The sequence below is a fragment of the Anas acuta genome, chromosome 5, assembly GCF_963932015.1.
Source record: "Anas acuta chromosome 5, bAnaAcu1.1, whole genome shotgun sequence".
Lineage (NCBI taxonomy): Eukaryota > Metazoa > Chordata > Aves > Anseriformes > Anatidae > Anas > Anas acuta.
Window position 1 is genome coordinate 63,040,430 of NC_088983.1, and position 21,392 is coordinate 63,061,821.

The following is a 21,392-nucleotide window of genomic DNA, read 5'->3' on the forward strand; positions in this document are numbered from 1 at the left end:
ATACAGAACATTAGCAGTAATTTTACCTTTTACAGGAAGGGAAGAAGGCACTGCTTTGATCTCTGCATGTTTCCATAATATCCATTTCTCAACAGATTTAGAAAGATGTTGATTATTTTAAAATGGTCTACTCCCCACCCCACCCCCTACAGAATGTCTTTTGAGGCACTGATAATAAGGTCACTTTCAGGATAAGTTTAACATTTGGGATGTTCACAAAATTATTAAGCTTCATCTTAACAACACTCTCATATAATACCCAAAAGAAGATCAGGTTTCACATTTCAACAAGGATACAACTGAACTGAGTGTTCGCATTCTCTGCTCAAAACCAAACATCAGTGACTCATCAAGTAGCATGTGCTTTAGCACAGTAGGATCACCAACTCTACAGTCCAAGCGTAAAAATTAAAACTTTATGAAGCATGATGTCATTTTGTTGGCAGATTTTCCTTTGACTCAGGAAATATTTGTGAATGTTGTTAATCTGCCATTTTCTGCTTTGGGATTTTTACAATTTCTTTTTCCTGTATTTGCAAGGGGGCAGAAAGAAGATGAGAACGTGAATGAGAGGAAATAGGAGACACGAATTACTGCTTACTTGCATTTGTCAGTGATACATTTACTCTTCCTAACCTTGTGATCACAATGTTTTAACACATATAGACTTAAGACTGATAAAACATTGTAGTAAGACTGTCAGAAACTAACACTTGAAGTTTCTTGCTGATCGCATTGAACAGAATTTCTGAAATGCAAGAAATGCATTTGCACAGGCTCAGTTGCTAACGTAAATCATTGTTGATGGTGGGGTTAGGGTGAGGGTATTTTTTTTCCAAAGCACAAAGCAATATACAATTTGAACATTAAGTTCCCAATGATGCAAGTCAATGTGCTTTTTTTGTTGTTTGTTTTGTTTGTTTTTTGTTGTTTTTAAAGATTCCACCTATGGTGCTCTTCCCAAGGGCTGTTAGCATAAATTCGGACTGCATTTTGTAGGAAGCACCACCGAAGTAGACAGAAGTAACTTCTGAGGCAAATATATTAATCAAGTCTTTGTGTGTTAAGTGGTAACATCCAGAAATTGATGTTAGAAATAACTACACGTGTGCAATTTTTTTTGGACAGTAAATAAAGTTACACACAGAGTAACTGAGTTTTATGGGTGAATTTTGTAGATGTACCTTATGATTCTTCTGCATAACCTCTGGCTCTTAACAACTTTCAGCTTCAGTCACCAGAAGAATAACAAGGAATATATACTACACTTCGGTTTAGAGGATGAGGTTTTCTTCAAATTAATGACAATTTACAGCATGAGAGTGGACAACAAGGATCAAAATACAGTAATGCAAAAAAACCTGAAAGCACTGTGTGGGAAGAAGCACTGGGAGTGTTTTTGACTTACTGTCCTCCTCCTCCTAATTCTTGTAGGTACACGCAAGTCAGTATGGCATCCAGCTTTATTTGTCTGAGCATCTCTAAAGCATGCTTAGGAGGATCTCTTAAGGCAGACGTGAAGGCGGATTAGACCAATTGGAGACAAAAAAAAGCAGGAAGCAAGGAGACACTGGCACAGTATCTCAGATTTCTTTACGTTTATATTGGTAGAAACTTGAGGTGAGAGAGAAATCTTGCATATTAAACTGCTTTTAATTAAACTGAACAAGTCTTTAAACTGTCTTTGCCATTGCCACTGTTGATTGATTATTAGACTACCTCGTAGTCTAATGATCGGTCAGTCAGGTTCCCAATTTTAGATTCCTGTTAGGGTCAATTAAATGAGACTAGCATCTTATAACAATTCACAGGGGATTAAATGGGAAAGCTGCATCACCTGCATTCATGGAAAGAAGTGAGTTCTATTCCCTATGTAATGGACTATCATATGTTTATCTTCTTCATGAGTACAGATTTGGAGTATTAATCAGACTAGATGTAACGTTGATCTTTTTGATATACTGTCATGACTTGGTGAAGGCTGATCAAACAGTGGACCAACATTTATACAAATGCTAAATACTGCATTGATTCAAAATGTCAGTATTGCAACAATGCAAAGTGCAATTCACAGGTGTCTATCAACTACTTTGTATTCTGCCCAGGGTTGGGAAGTTGAAAAGAGGCCATCAGCTGATTATTAGAACCTGTGCTTTTACCATCTCTGGAAAAGTTGTAATGACAAGCAACTGCTAAGAGATTAACTGAATCCACAGCTTTCAGAGATACGAAGGACAATACTTTTTCCTGTACGCTCCTGCATAGAGCTTTGACAATTGCTACATTAACCTTGTATCCTAGACTATCACAGGTAAACCTAAGAGACACCATGTGAGTACAGTCTCCTTACTTTTCAGATGGCATATGTATACTAACTATCCTGTGACAAACAGCTGAAGCAGTAATGAAAGCAACTGGAGTGAGAGTGATAGACTTCTCTGGCCAAGCTTGACAAATTGTGTCAAAAAGATTATTGTATTTTTATGCAGGAGGCTCAAAAAATGTTCTCTACTTCTCTACCATTCAAAAGCACAGAAATAAGCTTGCTTTCACTTTGCAGTTTAATTAACCACAGAAACTTCCAAGGCTTGGGGTTTTGGTGTTTTCTGAAGATGATTCTGCCAAGTCAAAGAGCATATCTACACTGGCTGAAATCTGCCCAATCTTAAATACGTGCAAGATTTACCTGGTGCAGGCTAACTAGGAAGGAAAGAGCCATTCCTTTTGGAAACTGAATCTTTGTCATAGTCTGTTATATTATTAGGTTAAAAACTGAACGGAATTTAACTGTGAAAAGCACTGTCCAGATTTCATTGTAAATCACGGACACTGTTTCCTGGATTGTTTGTTTAATAAGGTGTGCAAGTGAATGGTTAAATCAACATCACTTTTGTAGCCCAACGCTTCATAAGCTTATGTTTCATTACAGATTGTACATGTGCTGAATTCTTGTCTAATGACCATGTAACAGGGCACGTTCAATTATTCTCTTTGGGTTTTAGAAAGAAACAGGAAGTTTGGCTATAAACAAAACAGTCATAGAATAAATTTCACCACAGCAAGTTCATCTGAAAAATATGCATTCTTTACAACACAGCCAGGAATGGCATTATGAGAACCAACATCCTGCTGCTCTCAAATTTATTTTATTTTATTTTATTTTTATTTTTATTTTTTTACTACTTAGGCAATATAAGAAAATAACCTTTTAGTTAATACTGGATGTTTTGTGATGAGCATTACTTGGAAGATGTGGATCATGAATCAAAAGCAGCTGCTAGAAACCACAGGATAAATAACAAGTTTGCTAAATTTAGTATATGTTATGAAATACATAGAGTGCAAGAAGAGTCAACCATTGTAAATTTTTATCAGCTGGGAAAGAATTACTGTAGAATGTTTCACTCTTTACTTATTAAGTAAAGGAGAGATGACAGATATCAATAGGAAGATGTCAGCTAATCTACACTAAAATATATCTACTCTTCAGTTACATTTCTGCTTTTAGCTCCTTCCAATAATGTACAAAATAGCCATTTAAACTGTAGTGTTAATGAAATAAGAACAATTATTATTTTCTGGCTTCCAATTGTGCCTAGAAAAAGCACAATATTATTGCTACTCCACATCTATTAATTATTCTACAAGGCAGAGAAGGATTTCAACACCATTATCGAACAGAATACATTTGGATCACTAAAAGCATGTTCTTCAAATAATTAATGGTGTTACAGTTCTTCACTAAAATAGACAACAATTTTACTTAGCCCCTTAGGTAATTTTAACTAATTTTTTTTAATATTCGTAATGCCAAGACTTTACTTATTTTTGATTTTTCATGTTGGAAAGAAAATATTTCAAAACATAACAGTCCACAATTACAGACTGGATTAGGTTTTCCCTAGGTTCTAGCAACTAAAGATTCCAAGTATTAAGTCATAGCATAGATTCTGTGAAGTACTTTACATCAAATGGGAAACAAAATGTCTATTTTTGAAAGACTGAGGTTGCCCAAAATTAATTAAATGCATGTTTAAAACAAACATTGCCAAGTAGCTGACACCCAAAATCTGACCTACCTAAAAGCTGAAGAATCACTCTATCAGTTTTACAGTCTTGCTATTTACACCCACACCAGTCTTGCCAATAAATGCGCTTCCAGAAATATGTATGTAACATTACAGCATACGTGCACACATTTATCCTGTGCTAGTCTGATAGAGATGTCCAGCAGAGGGAGCAGAAGTTAATAAACCTTTATCTTAAAGCAAATGAGAATCATTCCTGCAATGTTAAACACAGAAGTAAATGAAAGGAACATTTTGTTGACTGTCCTATTAACAAAATCAAAACAAATGGTAGCAAAAAATAAAAAAGCATATGGTGGAGAAAAGAAAAGCCTTTTGTTGAAAACATGGGGCAATGGGTACAATTTATACCAGGGAAGATTCTAATTGGACATAAGAGGAGGATTTTTTAATTTTTTTTTTTTATTTTTTTTTACTGTGAGAGCAATCAATCATTGGAATATTAGAAAAACCTCCTCAAGGATGTGGTGGATTCTCTAACACTTGAGACCTTTAAAGCTTGGCTAGACAAGGTGTTAGACTATCTTGCCTAGGCCCTGCTTTCAGCATTTAAGATGGACCAGATGACTTCTGAGGTCCCTTCCAACCTGGGATTTTCTACGAGTCTCATTCTCAATTTTATTAAGGTGTTTGTTTGTTTAAGCAGATAAAAACAACAACAAAAACACAAACAAGCACATCAAGTTTACCTTGGAAGAAAAATACACACGTTTATATATGACAGAACAATACATTCTTACCAAGAAGATAAATATACTTTCTAAAATTATTAATCTTCTATTTCTAGACACCTTTTTCTGCATTTTTATAACTTATTGTGAAGATTTTACCTGCAGATTAATCTCTGCTTCATAGAAAGTTAAGCAGGAACAGTAGTGTCTCTCTGAGTCTATATCAGTCAAAACCACCACAAAGAACGTTGGCTGTTTTCTCTCTTTTGAAAGCTGCCATCCTCCAGGTTGGCAAAACTGAAGAAACAAAAAAAAAAGACAGAGAGAGAGTTAAGCAATAATATCTGTTGTACTAAGAAATATGAGAAATTGTTTTAAACAAGATAAAATACTGTCTGAAACAAGAAGTTTAGAAAATTTCATTGAAATATATTCAGGATTGCAAAATCTGAAGAAAATGGGAAAAACCCAACACATCTTAGAATTAGTCAGGGAGATGTAATAAACTGTACACACTAAAGATAGTTCCCTTTGAATTCAGTATTCAAGATAATCTTTGCAAGGACTTAACAGGCAACAACAGGAATAAACTGACAGATAACGCAGGTTTCATTTGGATAACAGGTTAGAATTCAAAGCTAAAAATCATTGTGTCTTGGAATGTCTCCACTTACATTTTTAATTTCTCCATCTATTTCAGGACTCCTAAAACTAGGAGCTGCAACCTACAGATTCATTAGAAACCCAGAAGCTCAACTAAAATTATCTTTGGAAGTACAAAACTCCTGATAAACAGTACGAGTTGTACACATTTTTGCACATGTATATGTACTGGGTCTGGCTGGAATGTTAATTTTCCCGGCAGCAGCCCATCCAGTGCCATACTCTGTACTTGTAGCTGGAACAGCAGTGTTATCACACCAGTGTTGTGTCTGCTGCTGAGCAGTGCTGGCACAGCATTGGACCTCTCTCTAACTCTCCTAGGGGGTGGGCAAAAAGTGAGGAGAGAAACATCACCAGGGCAGCTGGCCTAAACCAACCAAAGGGATATTCCATACCATGTGATATCACACTCAGCAATAAAAGGTGGAAACGGGAAGAAGTAGGGAGGGGTGGGCTCTCGTTTGTTTGTTTGCCTTCATTTGTTTGTTTGTTTTCCTCCCTTCTTTTTATTTTTTCCCTTTCCCCCTCCCTTTTCCCCTTTCCCTTTTTATTTCCCTTTAGTTAAATTGTGTAGTTCATAATAATCTTTATTTAATTATTATTATTATTTCCCTTTAATTAAATTATCCTTATCTCAACCCGTGAGTTGTTCTTTGCTTTACTTCTCCCCCTCCTCATCTAAAAGAGGGGGAGTGAGAGAGCAGTTGTGGGGTTTAGCTGCCCAGCACGGTAAAACCACCACAGTATATACAATAATAGATAGTCAAGACAATCACAGAATACAAACATCGAATGCTGCTTTTAGATATGATTGAGTTTTGCATGCAGTGTCACAACTACAGTGCAATCCTTTCCTGTGCAAGTACTAGCAGTATTCAAACCTTTTCTCTTCCACCCTGCAACAAAGAAAAGTCCAGTATCCTGTTTCCATTAGGAGCTAATAGCAGAAGCTTAAAAAAAGTACAAGATTGTGTAACTGCCCAGTTACTTCTGTCTCCTTACCATTAAAGTTTCCACTAGCATCCAGGTGACAAGCCTTCTGGTAGTCACAGGTGATGTATTTGTCCTTAACATTCACTCTTAGCTGTTAAAAACAGCTTTCCTCATTAGTTTATCTAGTCAAAATTAGATATTCCATTTACACCTACTTAAAATCATTCAATACTTACTCCAACAAATGCTTATTTATAGAGCAATATTTCTCAACTATTTATTAATTATCTCTATAAACTTAATTGTGAACATTCGAAATTTTCTAAGATGTCATCTCATAACAGGGATACGTTTTGCCATCCCTGTGAAAAATACGTTCAAAGTTCATGACTTTGTATGTCTCATGGACAAAAAAAAATCTTGCCTCGAAGATGCTGTAATTCTTCAAGTATATCATATTTTCTTAGAAGATGTTACTCTTGCAGCAACAAGCAGATGAAATATGTGCAACACCTATCACACATATCAAATAAGCTTAAGTCTCTTCCGTATTTATTCCTCCAAGTTTACGAGAGCTTGTTGCTGTGTAAGTCACCCTAACCACTGGTAGGAATTCTAACCTCGCAACAGAGGTACACAAGAAGCACGAGTAAAAAGAAATACAGCTCAAAAGCAAAGGGAAAAGTGTTTTGTTTTGTTTTTCTTTCTTTCAATGCCTGAAATACATCATTGATTGATAACTTGTTCCAGAAATGGTAGAGTGGAAGGTTGAAATTGAGAAGTCAGTTTGCTGAAGATTCTTGAAATGGCCTTTATGGAATTTTGTATTCATTGCTTCTTTTACTGAATACTTGAAGTCACACACACAGAAAACTCACAGTACATTTCTATTAACAAAATCATAAAATTAAAATTTACAAGACATGAAGGCAACAGCCCATGTCTGGATTGGGAATTATAAAAATAAATAAATACATGAAATTTCTAGAATTGTTGAACAATAAAGATAGCAAAGGAACCAGAAAGAAAGGTTGAGATCTCATGTTTCTATCAATGTATTCTTTCCCCGGACATCCGCTAAAAGCTGAAAGATCATGAGGAATAAGTTGTACACAAGCATTTACTACACATTCATCTTTAGATCCCCTACAATAAAACTTAGGCAGTCTTAGGTGAAAAGCAGTTAAAACTCTGCCTTTGATACACAGTTAGTTTTATGGTCCTGGGAAAATCTTCAAAACCAAAAGTTTCTCATGTTATGTTCTTCATGTCCTAGATACTCAGCTTAACACTTCTGAGTCTGTATACTTAGAAGAGCTAAGCACTCCTCCCTGCCACTGAGAATGACTGCTGTGAACATCAAAAAGTACTCTGCGAAAAGACATCCTAGTCATTCCAAGCTAAGCATCCAGTATTAGTCCCTGAGTTTGATAATACTGACCTAATCTCCTTTTGTTTTTCATCCCACATCAGTTAAAAATAAGAAAATACCACCATTAATCTTGCAGGACTGCTATAAAGATAACATAATATGGTAGATATATACAGACATTATGACGAAAGGATCATCAAAAAGTTTCAAAATTAAATCATTAGGGATCCGTATGTATTGCAAAGGTCAGGAGGTATTTGGTAAATGAAGACTGGAATCTGTAGCTCAGAGAAGACAGAAAGACACAACACCACTGAATAGCCATTTGTTCAATGACTACAAGCGAAAATGCAACAAATACAGTAACATTCTGGTAATAAATAAATAAACCTGCCAAGCCTACCAGCTCTGACAGGAGCTCCTTGCTTGCCTCCACAGGCTCTGCTGGTGCCCACTGCCCATTGGCTTTCAGGACAATTCCCCATCGCACAGTGGGATGTGCAGCTTATGCATAGCTGATTTTTGCATGGTACACGCATAATCTACTCATTTCAAACTTTTAAGTATCAGTAGGTCTATTTTTAATGTTTTTAAAAATAAAGTGTACTTAAATGATATTTCTCTTTGTTGTAATGAAACTTTATTGGCAGGTCTACCATATAAAATTTATACCAGCACCTGCCCTGTAAACTTGGAAATGCAAAGTGAAAACTTTTCTAACTATGCCAAGTGACTGCTGAGCTGGGCAGGAAGCTCTCAATAGCCTTCTCTCAACTTCTGTGCATGTCCAAGCCCTACTCATGTCAGTGAAAATCCTTCCCAATCTTAAAATGACCTTGTGTATAATGCTTTCTAGATTTCACTCATTAGTGACTGTTAAGGAAAACAGCTGAAGCAGAGTACACCCACTGGCTATACAGAGAATCTGTTTTTAAATAAACTGGAAGGAATTTATAAATATAGAGATTGAGAATAAAGACAACATGCTCCTCCAAGAAATTAAACAATGAATGAGTCTCAGTTTCCTTAAAATCAGGTAATAAATATTAGTGTAATATTTGAAATGCAAACAACACTGAGAAGAACTTTCCGAATTAGTATAAATACAAGCTACTAACCAGTAGGCTTGCCATTAGAGTCTGGCTACTAAGAACAGGAAAATGTTTCCTTACCAACCAGACGCTATACCAAAACAGACAAAAGCATCACTGTGAACATAATTCAAAGGTCATGTGCTTCTTCAGTAAACAAGAAAAGAAAGAGTTTAAAAATGAATGCACTCCCATACTGTTTCACTTATTTGCCAGAATTCTTGGAACCAGAACACAGCTTCTATCAAAGACACTGAAAATTAGAAAGAATCAGATTGTCCAACTCACTATTTATAGCCTCTAAGGGTGGTGAGTGCTTCAAATCCACTCCAGATTACAAGTGATTGCCTTCTAAAATCTGGCACAAATATCCAGAATTTGGGCTGAAGAACATGGAACAGGGTTCTTCCAGTCAACGTGTTGAAATGACATTTCAAACATTGCCTGAAACTGCAGGTGTTCAGTGAAGCAAAGCACTTTCTCTTAGTCACTCCCACAAAATGCTTTCAGATCAAACAAGAAATAAGAAATTAGACGGGTTTAATAATCATACATAACATTTTGAAATACTGTAGCTGGGTTTGCCACCTTTAAAAAGTGTATGTGTCATCACCGCAAGGCTTCCCTCTAAGGTCTAGATGTGATTAGCGCTCACTTAAAAGTGACATTTATTCCTTCTAATTTCTATAAATTATATAAATTATATATAAATTACTACTCCTCGACTTGTCCTTCTATGTGAAAATAAATCATTGCATTTATCAGCACATACCTTCGATATACATATCAGCTTTCTAAAGTCTGTTGAAAAACTGAAGGCAATAGTCACAACCTCTATTCTAGCACTGGAGGAATTAGGACGTAGGAAGGAGTCTTACTGGATGCTATGGAAGTGAAGACTTGATGCTATCACTATACTGAACAGTATGTATCTGGTGTACAAGTGTCATAGAAAAATTTTAGTGATTTGTATCCTTATTACAGCTGAAGTGCATTATTTAACTTCCGTACCTGCTGAGCAGAAATTACTCATTTGCTGAACTGCATGTTAGGACTGTGCCATTTACCCCGGGCTCGTACCCTGAGGATAAGCAGAGTCCCAAACAAAAACCCAGACCAATGTTCCAGTTGGGTCTATTTAGCTACAGCCTAGAACGCTGGTCTGTCTGCACTTAACATTGTTTTCTGTATCAACAATTCATTAAGCTTTCCAGCAGAAATCCACTACTTCTAATGGCATTACCAGAACAGAATGGGGAAAAACCTTGTTCAGAAAGGTTACCACATGATACATTCCTTGCAAGTCATCTTTTGAAAGCATTTTTTGGATGAGCTTGAAGAAAACAGATGACTAGGTGCATGAAACACCATTACAGACCACTGCAGATATATAATTAAACGTTTTAAAAATATATTCTCACACTATATTTTCTCAAAACATCTTTGTGCACTTGTTTCTTGCTAAATAACATCAAAAGCTATCTGAATGCACATAAAGTAATAAACAATTGAGATCCCTTTGGGATTTAAAACATCTGACAGATATTCACCTTCCTTCCCATTTTAACTCCTTCACCAAATGTTGATTCTCTCTTGGATCACTCTGGACATAATGCTTCATTCTATTGACTCTGCTTCTGTAGGCTTTCTTTTACTTCTCAAATAACTGTGTTTTGTTTTTAACACAAACCGTTGACAACTTTTCTACAAGACTCCCTGAAAATAAGGGACCGTGTTCTGGACATTATGTGAAGGAATTTTGTTCCATCTGGACTTGCATGACCTAGCACCAGCTGCTGAATATTTCACCATTTCACCATTCACTTATGTACGGAATTTTGGCACAGGGAAATTTTCTTTTTCAGATACATACCTCTACTTAAAACAAAACAAAACAATTACTATGCTCACTGGCATAATAAAAAAGCAATGTTATGAAGCCGTAAATCTGAGGAAATGCTTGAAACTCTGGGGATATCTCTGAACATAAACAGAACACAAAATATACATAAAATTTTGTAACATCTTCCTGCCTTTCAACATCTTGTCTCTAACAAACCACTTATCTATCTTTAGCGTAGTCTAAAATGAAACTAATGCACTTAAAGTTACTCAGAATTATTTCCAGGTAAAAGCCTGGAACTACCAGTGCTCAGAAGCAGTTTCTAAAATGCATTCGGACACTTTTCTACGACAATAAAATTGGTTTGTTGGTGTTTTTTTTTCCCCTGTTATTACAGAGTGCTGTCTATATACTTGAGGAGATTCCTAGTCACCTGAAGAATAGGAGCCTGGAAAACCAGCTTCAATTTAGAAATGTACATGAGAATTTTATAGTATTTATCAGTCAACCATGAAACATTAGCCTTGCCTAATGCACTTTCTTCTCTCCCTCTCTCCTCTGCCTTCCCTCCTTCACCCTTTTTCTTTTGACAGCAGCAGCACTGTGATGCAACAGCAACCATAAACTTTTTCAAGTCTTTAATGACTTCCCAAATGATTTTCTAGATAATGCTATATAGTGTTTTTTTAAAGATACACAGCATGTATAATTATTGCATTGATCAAATGTTTAGGGGAAAAAAAAAAAAAAAAAGAAGAGCAGGGTAATTACCATGCATCATTCAACAATTACAACTGGCATATAGAAAAGTATTTATATGAGCCTAAATTCTGAGAATTAGAATAAACCTGCCAGCAAAGGGTTCTAGGACTCGACACTCCAAGAGAAGGTGCATACATGAGTGCATGCGTGTATAACCAGGTGGTAACGCCCTGTATACTAAAAACAACATTGATCCGAGTTGACAGAGGCCTAGCAGTGAGAAGGCCTGTGCCAGCTACAGCAAAATAGGCTTAGAGATTTGAAGGAGATGCCAACAGCCTCCAGATGACAAAACGCAGAACAGGAAGTCTTCAAATATGCAAACAAATCAAGAAGTCAGAATTTGGTCTTAATATAGACAGTAGAAATTAGACTAAAACATATGCTTGTAAAACAAACCATTCCAGGTTTTGGGGTACGTCATACTCAACCTCTGCAGGACTCAGCTTACTTCTTATTCTTGTATTGTTTGATTCTTCCCATCCACAGACTGAAATTTAATCAGTTTCCTTAAACAGGAGCCAAGTCTTCTGGTCTACCCTCTAGAAATAATGCCAGCAAAATTGCAGTGCCATCTGTCCCAGTAAATTGTTCTAATTTTTCTGAACATTAGAACACTTCCAATTGTTCTGGTCATCAAAGAGCAAATTCATCTGCCTTCCCTTCTCCTACTCTTTTATTTTCACATACACATACTGCTAAACACAGTGTGCCTCCAAGATCTGGCATGTGGATGACGCTCACACCAAGCAGCCTTCTGCTAGAGTAGACCAGAGCGAACACATCCCTCCAGTGCCAGCACCAGAAAGTCAGTCTGCCCACTGAACTCTTGCAATTACTACAGAGGAATCCAGCACAAGGAGTGTGGGACCGCTAGTGTGAAGAGGATATTTTGGAAAGCCCAAGGGAGTTTACATGGTCTGGCAGACAACTAGCCCAGCATAAGCACCTCTAGCCACGTAAGAAGTAGAAGACCTGAAATGAGAGTGCATCCAGGGGTGTAGCCTTCAGCTCAGCACCTTGCCAAGCACACCCTCATGTTGATCTCCGCCACCAGCCACCGCCTAACACCTCTCACTCTGTTCGGTTTCACCTGCAAACTGAGGGGACAGAGATAAAGGTTCACCACACCAAAACCTTCGTGCAGCCAAGGGGACTTAAGTTCAAAAGAACTGAAGGAACTTACGAGAAAGGAGATATATTTTTCTTCATTCTTTTGGTCTGTTCATTTTGGAATTTAACAATTCTTCTTACATGCCTCATGTTACTGTTCCCCACTTAGGGTCACAATCAATTTCCGCTTTTGCATGTGTGAGTTTCCACAAAGAAACAGAAGGGAAAGTACATAAACAGGAAAACGTGGCTAAAAATCTCACAAAGAAACAACTTCTCATGCGAGTGAAAGCCTCGACTAGACCTGAAATAAATACCCAAAAAAAGTTTACTGGATTGCAAGATGAATGTATCACATTAAAACAATGAATTCTGTGCACTGGCTGCTCCTACCGAATTTTACATTCCCATAGCGTTAATGAAGAAAGATCAAATGCACTTCCTGTCAGCACGCTCCCCGAGATTAAATTAAAATATATCGTCATCTGCAGCAGCATGAAAAGAGAGCTGAAAAGTCTGGTGCTTTCCATGGAGTTCCAGCTTCCTGTGTGGAAAAAGGGAATCAGCACAGGGCCACATTTGTCCTCTGTTCCCCCGAAGCCAAGTGCTGTGTCACTACCAGTGAGTGCTGCTGCCTGACTACGTTACAGGCATGACTTCTTGTGCATGTGGCACGAAAAGTACCCGTACGAGAGCTGGTCTAGCAAAAGCTCTAGTGTAAACAACAAGACTTGGTGCCAGTGCAAATGCTGTCACGTGCACTAATTAATGGCTTGGCAGCAGCACAGCAATTCTGAGAAATAATCTGCATTTCCTCTAGGTAGGTTTGCATGATTTAGCAGTTTGTAAACAAGACAATAACGGATTCCAAAATCTGCCAAACTGATACTTCAGAGAGGATTGGCAATGAGAAAGTTTGTACTTCTCAGTTCCTATCTAATCCTGGTGCCCGCTTTTTCTCCAGTTCAGCATTTCTCCTTTGTACTCCATCTCTGAAAGACATCTTGGGTTTGAGTTCCCTGCAATCTCCAGAAAACCGCAACTTGTATGTTCTCCTTTCTCCATCATAAGCAGAGTAAAATAGAGCATCAGGAGTTCTATTTAAAATTGTGGGTCTGTAAAATGGGAGCATCTTATTTCATCAGATGTTACCGGAATTAAAAAAAGAGAAAGAATGTGAGAAACTCTGATAAAATTCAACATTTTCAAACAGACTAGCTCAAGAATCTTGCATGTAAAACGAAAGCGCTGAGAAGCTCTTTACCACTAATATTAGTTAATATTCCCCAAGTTTTCCAGAAGGGGGAAATACCAGGGAACTAGAGGCCACATACATTACTTCTATGCTTTAAAAGGGTCACAAGAATGTCCACAGGAATTTATGGGCTAGTTCAGCACAACAGCAAGATCACATAAATCAACAAAAAGGTAGTTTGAAGCTGTATTGGAGACAAAAATCAAAGTCAGAAACGGAATGATAACTAGTATATTTAAGTATGGGGGGGAGGAGGGGGGGAAGCCATTAAAACATTTTTATGTCATTAAGGCTTTTTTTTTTGGGGGGGGGGGTAGGGAGGGTGGAGTAATAGAATCACAATCTGACTAATAAACGCAACCACAACGGCAGGACATTTTTATTTTATTTTATTTATTTATTTAATTAAAGATAGTTATTTGGTGCTATGTGATTATTAAACTTTTTTAGAAGAAATTACTACAATTACATTCTATGGATTAAAAGACTACCTTCCTGACAATTTGGAAAAGAGAACCGTTAGCACACACACACCTCGATGAAGCTGCCTCTACTGGGGCTTTTCAGAGAGCAGTGCGTGGTCTACCACTGCTTGGTATATTTATAACCAGATCAACAGTCATCTAGAAAGTTTACTGGTAAAGACCACCAGTAACTCAAAAATTATTAGTATGACATTATGAGAATAAAATATTATTAATCCAATGGGAAACGTGTGAAGTAAAAACAACAACGACAAAAAAAGCACTTTAAAACCAGGCATTTTAATCAAATGAAACTGCAGTTAATGCTTCCCATCCTGCCCCCCCCCCAACCAACACACACACATTTAAACTATAACTCAGAGGACTGAGGACAGTTATAGAAGGCACCACCTCACGACAGAATTACCTAATTCCCAAACCTCCTCCCAGCTAAAAAATCCTCATTCCTTCCCATGTATCATTACCGGGAAGTCCCAGAATTGCTACAAAAATCACTTGAGAATGTGGTGTAGAGAATGCAGAAGAAAGTTTTCTAACTAAGACAAAAATATAAAACTAGAGCTGGAAAACAAATATAATATTGTGAATTTCACAATAAGAGATTCCAAAATCTGTCAACTCTCTGCTGAAATCTCAAAAGATTTTGACTACAAATCTCAAAGAAATCTCAGCTTTTTCTTTTTTTTTCTTTTCTAAGAGAGTTGAAAAACACATTATAGTGAGATGTTAGATGTTTATAAGATACACAGATAAGGTGTTTACTAGTAAGTGGACTGCAGATAAAAGCATTCCCAGATCCAGTGTATTACAAGATCCAGAAGTCATCATCATTAAAATTCAAACCTCAAAATAAGATGTCACTCTCTAAGAAGGGGATGAAAACTGAAACAAGTTATTGAGGTAAGCAGTGGGCTCACCACAGTTGAAGTCCAAGTCCTTAACTCATAAACATATATATCTATATATATAGAGAGAGAGATATGTAATTCTGAAAGATGCTCCTGGAATTAGCGTTTGCAAGACATCATTCAACACCTGTGTGTCAGAGCAAGTCAGCCCATACTGTGGTGGAGGTTCCTCCAACCTTCAAATATGTATAGGAAACCTATATATTTATATCTCACCTCTTTCCCTTTTAGGGCTCAAAAGTGCTCATAATACTTGAAGCTTTACACTATGATATTATAATCAAATTTCATACTTCAGAGCTTCAGCCATTCATGCAGAGAGACTTAGACAAAACTTCCACCAAAGTACCTAATCAGACATCCAAGTTTTTGCAAGAGAGCCAACAGCAGAGATCCAGCCCGTCATGGGGCTGGCAGGTGCTGCAGAGAATTCTGGCTGACCTGTCTTGCTTACAAGACTAAGTGTCATGTGCCAAACCAAGGGCTGAGAAGAAATTTTCTACCAAATCAAACTGACACGGATTCACGGATTTCTTTTGTTTGTTTCCTTTGCAGTGTATAGCATATGTTGGTATCATCAGGGTAAGCAATTCACTTAAGCTCAGGAGATGCTCTAGTCTTATCTTCACCTCAAAACGCCATCAGTTTGTACAGAACAGAACCTCTCAGATGCAACTGGAATTGCTGGACATCGTATCACATATCAGTGGTGCTAATTAATAGACTCTGGTCAGACTAAATCAACTGATGCAGTACAAGTGGCTTCTCTTTGAAGCCAGAAAGTTGGGAGAAAAAGATTAAAAAAGAAACCATTTTTATTTATTTTTTTTAAAGAAGTTTAGTTGTTGTTGTTTATGAGCAACATACAATATAAAATGCTATAACATTTCAAGTAAAATTGGGTTCTTGTACTGAATAGGATTGAATACAGAGGCACAAATAATTTTCATGTGGGTTGATAGGCATTAGGTAATTATATCATGGCTTGATAATTTAATAGAAAATAATTGGCAGACTCAATAATTGTAAAATACTTCACTGCTTGAAAATGCCAGCGATTGCTAATCAATTAAAACAATGCAAAGTTCAGACAACTGAAATATGTAAGCTGCTTACTTTACTGCTTGAAAAAGAGCACACATTTCCCTCTATGTCCCAAGACAGCTAACAAGTGCAGAAAAATACCCTGTATAAATACACTTGCACATCTCGATTGCATGCAAGCACCCTCTGCGGTGACTGCACACCCAGAAAAGGCCTCCTCTTATTTAGTAACTGGCAAGGTAACTCCAGCTGCTTGTATCCAAATGCAACTAGGCTGCCCTTGTAATTTCTTTCAAACTGACCATTGTTGAACATCATCAATTATAGATCACCTCATAAAATACAGGGAGTTGAAATAGAAAACATATATTTTTCATGTAAACGGCACACAAGAGACGGGCAATATATGTAATTATTACAATAAACTTGATAGCAAAATATTATTAAAGAATTGCTACATAATAGAAGCAGCTATTGAATTGTAAAAATTGGTACATGGAAAATAAAATGTTAACAACATTCTTCTTGAAAATGTTAAACGAATAACATGTTTCTGCTTCAAAACTAATCAGATGTTCATGCTACTCCTATATATAAAAATAGAAACACTAGTCAACCGTGGGGGGTTCCCTTCTATTGTCCCATAAGTATACAGAGGAAATAGAAATATTTCAAGGCATCTGTAATGTCTTACATACTTTGAATAAAAGAAAGAGCCAAATCACTTAACAGTACTGAATTTTATTCCAAATTATACCCAAGAGGAAGCCATCTGCATGAAAAATAAAAAGTGGAAGAAAAAAAAAAAGAAACGACACAACAACAGACTTTTGACTTGGACATCACTTGTGCAATACAGCTTTCCAAAAGGACAGCATGTTCTTTTGAAAGAATGACTACTTATTCTTTCATGATACAAGCACCATGAAAATCACCTGAAAACTTGGGGATTTTTTAACCACTATTAATAGATTGTACAGTGTGCTGGTGAAATATTGAAGTAGGCTTTTTTGTTGTTGTTTTATCCCTCATTTAATATAATAATATTACACAGCCAAGCAAACTACAGCTGCTAGAGTCAAGCTTGAAAGAAGACTGAAATACATGTACAAGGTCCAAATTGTGTGAGTAGCTCAGCATTGGCACCTACAAGCCCACGAAAGTGTGAAACTGCTGCTCTAGACAACAGATGACAGGTACCATTTCCACAGGGAAGGAAGAACACAGCTTTACCATATGCTCACACTAAAACTAAAATTCAATATATCATGAAGTTTGTAAAATGCTACTGCAAGACAAAATCTGTATTGGTAAGATGACAACTTTGTCATGTGCTGGAGATGTCAACATCTCAGACGTGACGGTCTTGTCTGAGCAGCAAGGACTGCAAAGCTGCCTACATGTATCAGCGCATTCATCATTTTGTCTCAGGAGTAATGATACAAGATGAGCAGAAAGTCTGCTGCATGCAATGTCTCCTGATGCATCAGTGTTTCCTAGATTCTGAAGTCTTCAAAATACAAAACAGATCATACTAAAATAAAATATGAAAAATATTTGCTGTAAACTCCAAACAAATTATGTGAAAATTTGAAAATGACTACGCAGTACTGGACAAACATTAGAAGAATAGTATATGAGCTTTGACAATGTGTGTATGGGTTACATTAAAAAAATGAACTGAAAAAAAAAAAAAAAGGCAAAAAAACCCTTTCAACAGTTGCATACCAGGAAACATGTGTTGACCCACGACATTTGAAAAGCTAATAATTCTGTTCTAAACTCAATCTACAACAGCACAAAAGTAAAACAATTTTTCTGAGTATTTGGGGAGTGGAGAACCCTTTAAAAACACAGCAGAACATCATGAAATTTGCAAAAAAATATTTTTTCTTAAGAAAAAGCATAACAGACATGAGATATTACCTAAATGATTTTGGCCAACACAAGTAAGTTCACAATAGAGTGCCTTAATGATTTTTCAATTACACACAGATTTTATTTGTACCTATATAGAGAACAGAGACCAATGGATGGAGACTCTATTTTTCAATAAATACTGGTCTGCACCCCACACCCCATAGATATATTTTCAAAATAATGCACATTTTCTTAAATAGTTTAACATTACCAATTTGAAAACACCGATTGTATACAGGCAAAGTGTTACATGCAGGCCTACAAATTCCTGTAAGTAGTCAGAAAATCACTGTACTCTATTTCGTAAACTACATTTCACCCAGAACAACAACAAAACCCTCTCTATATAAAGAGAGAACTATGCTCTAATTTCTTTTTAATTTAACTCAAATCTTCAGTATATGACTGTAAGCCTAAAAGTTAAATGTCCAAATTAATTTCATCTTTTGCAAAGTTTTGCCTAAGGCTAGGAAATAAATTGATGAAAAAAGAAACAGCTCCTCTTATTATTATTGTAAAAACAACTCCTGCTGGCACTGCTGGTTTGAAGGACTGAAGCTCATATTTTCAGAGATTGTCCAGTCTGAAATAACAAAGACCTATAATGTACACATACTGACAATGCCAACTAGCTGCTACTAGCTATAGTTTTATGTTGACTTATGCTTTTATATATAATTAACCTGGATCCCATCAACTTAAATCAAAGAGTTACCCTACATCCATATATTAAAAACTTCACAAGTTTGACAATGGAAAATACGAAGTTCTGAACCTGGAGAATAATTTCTAAAAAGCGAACTAGACAAGTTCATCAAATTAATCGTTACTATCCAGTGATTTTTATAGATGGGTTCAACTTTCAGTGCACCTACAAATATGGAAAGAGACCCACTAGAATAAATATAGATAGGTTGACACGAAAGCCTAGTGAAGATGCTTGTAACCTGCTCCATGCAATATTGCCGTCTACTAAACCATCAGAAGTCTGAACTCTCTTCTCATAACTAGACTTCTCATAGCTATGAACTAAAAAATGTGTTTGTATTACAATGGAATAACTCACGAATATTAAAAACATTCCTCCAATTGTCCACATTAAAAAAAAAAAAAGTAAAGAAAATAAACAAGTGACTTAAGCAGATGAGCAGCGGATATGGGAATGGAGAACATACCACAACACCCAGGTCTAAATTAAACAGAGGGAATGAAAAGAATAGTTCTGCCAGGATCTAGACAGTGTTATCTGAAACTATAGGTTATGAGAAAGCTCATTGACTTGTGTTCTCTGTTTGCAAACCACAAGCAAAACACTACCTCCAGGTCACAGAAATTGCCATCAAATGTCCAGATGTAACGACCAAGCTGTCAAACTACACACTGCCTGTAAGAGAACTGACATCTTTGTGCCCTCAGCTCAGTTTCAGACATTTTATGGTTCAATAACAGAACTATAACAACCAGAGTAGGGGGAGAGGAAAAATATCAACAAAAAAAAGACATCATTTATTTAATTATTGTTAAGCCAAAGATATTAACAATATACAATGATTTATCAGCATTTCAGAGTTAGAACTGGATGTATAAACATGTTTACAGACTGAGTGGCAGACCAAAATTTGAATCATTATCCACAGAGTCTGTTTCAGTTGGCCTTCCCACCAGAATCCAGGAAAATGTAATTTTCTGTCATAATTTACCACCTACTCTTCGGTCACCCAGTGACATGCAGCTTTTTGACCCATTCTTCACTTACCTCTGGTTCCAAAATCTTGCTTTATCTTACAACATTTCCCGTATGACCTCTAGCAAATATCTTTCACATTGGTAAGTACATGGTTTGAGATGCCACATCCTTTGATCCCTGTACTGAAGAACTTTAGTCTATAATTCTACCTGATAAAAAAAAAAAAAAGAGCTGCTGAACAATCGTTTTTCCTTGCTGCAACTACATCAGATCCTTTGCAGAACCCTTTCTTGGTTTCTCTCAAACACTGATGACAAGGCTTCCAGTATGTTAGACTAAAAATTTACCATTTCCTTACATGGCCTCCCAGATTCCATCCCACCCCCCACTACTTCTCTTCAATGTTTTATTTCTCCAAACATTTAAGAGGTAACATACTTTTTCTCTGCCGGTATTCATTTTCTTCAATAGTTCAATATACAATCAATGCACACTGGAAAAACTTCAAGCGTGCCTTAAGCCTTCTCATCTCTGAGATGTCTTTCTATGACAAGTTTTGGTTAAATTAAGACTTCTGGGCATCCTTTAATTTTTGCATCAGCCTTTAATTCTAAATCGGCATATACTTAAGCCAATTCTCCCTAACAGGGAAACAAGTAATCTTAAAGTCAAGCTGCCATTTGTAGTGAGGTATAAGATGTGTGCTACCTGCCAGTTCTTTTCTCATTCCTCATGGTACCTTCAAACCTGTTTGCCACTGTAGTTGCTAACAGTTGCAGCAAACAATTTCATTTGTGACTACAAAGATCTTCTACATGAATCCAAACTTCATAGTGGAAGAGCCCTGCAGTTTCTTTTTTAGCCATTTGTACAGCTAGGGAACTTTCTCTGTTTCACTGCCTCCTGCAGTCCAACTCCACCTAACATTCAACAATGCTCACTTTACTCACATAAATAATTTGGCAGTGTCCCACTCATGAAACATAACACTCTCTTTTTGAAATTGACTTTTTCCCCTACATTCAGAGAAAATAAAAAACAATTTTAAAGCTAGACGTATTGCACTTCATCAGAGGGAAGCTGCTGGAGGAACACAGGCAGGATGTCATCACTCAAGACACAGCCTTACGGAAAACAGTGGCTAACACTCCTACGTTTGCATGAAGAGATCAATACTCAGAGTGGGCAGACCTCGGTTTTATGGCTCATCAAAAACTTGTCCATTCCAAAAAATACTTCCCCAAAGCCACAACGAGACAGCAATACTGTAGCTATGACTCATTCCCAAGAGTATCAGCTCCTTTTCCCTCTACCATTGTGAATTTTGACTTGCATGTGCCAAGTATCCTATCCCCAACAGTCTCAGAGATGAACAATTCCTAGGAAGAATTGACACATCCTGTAAAAATGAAATTGGTGGCCTGCAGGAAGAACATCTCAGGCCTTGTCTCAGAAGCAACATATTTTGTGATCTTTTTTTTTTTAAAGGTGAAACCATGGCAATAAGGAAGAAGGTAAGTACTACATTAAGTCAGCTTTACAGATTTAGATTATGGT

General features: G+C 36.7%; 1 protein-coding gene across 6 annotated transcripts in view; it reads right to left on the reverse strand.

Annotated features, from left to right (window-relative positions):
- SBF2 (SET binding factor 2) overlaps positions 1–21,392 on the reverse strand; it is a 252,394-nt gene that overhangs the window by 145,154 nt on the left and 85,848 nt on the right. For all 6 annotated transcript variants that reach the window (XM_068685291.1, XM_068685290.1, XM_068685294.1 and 3 more), the window contains one exon: positions 4,919–5,056. In XM_068685291.1, coding sequence (XP_068541392.1) covers positions 4,919–5,056 — 138 coding nt within the window. The remainder of the gene's footprint in view (positions 1–4,918; positions 5,057–21,392) is intronic.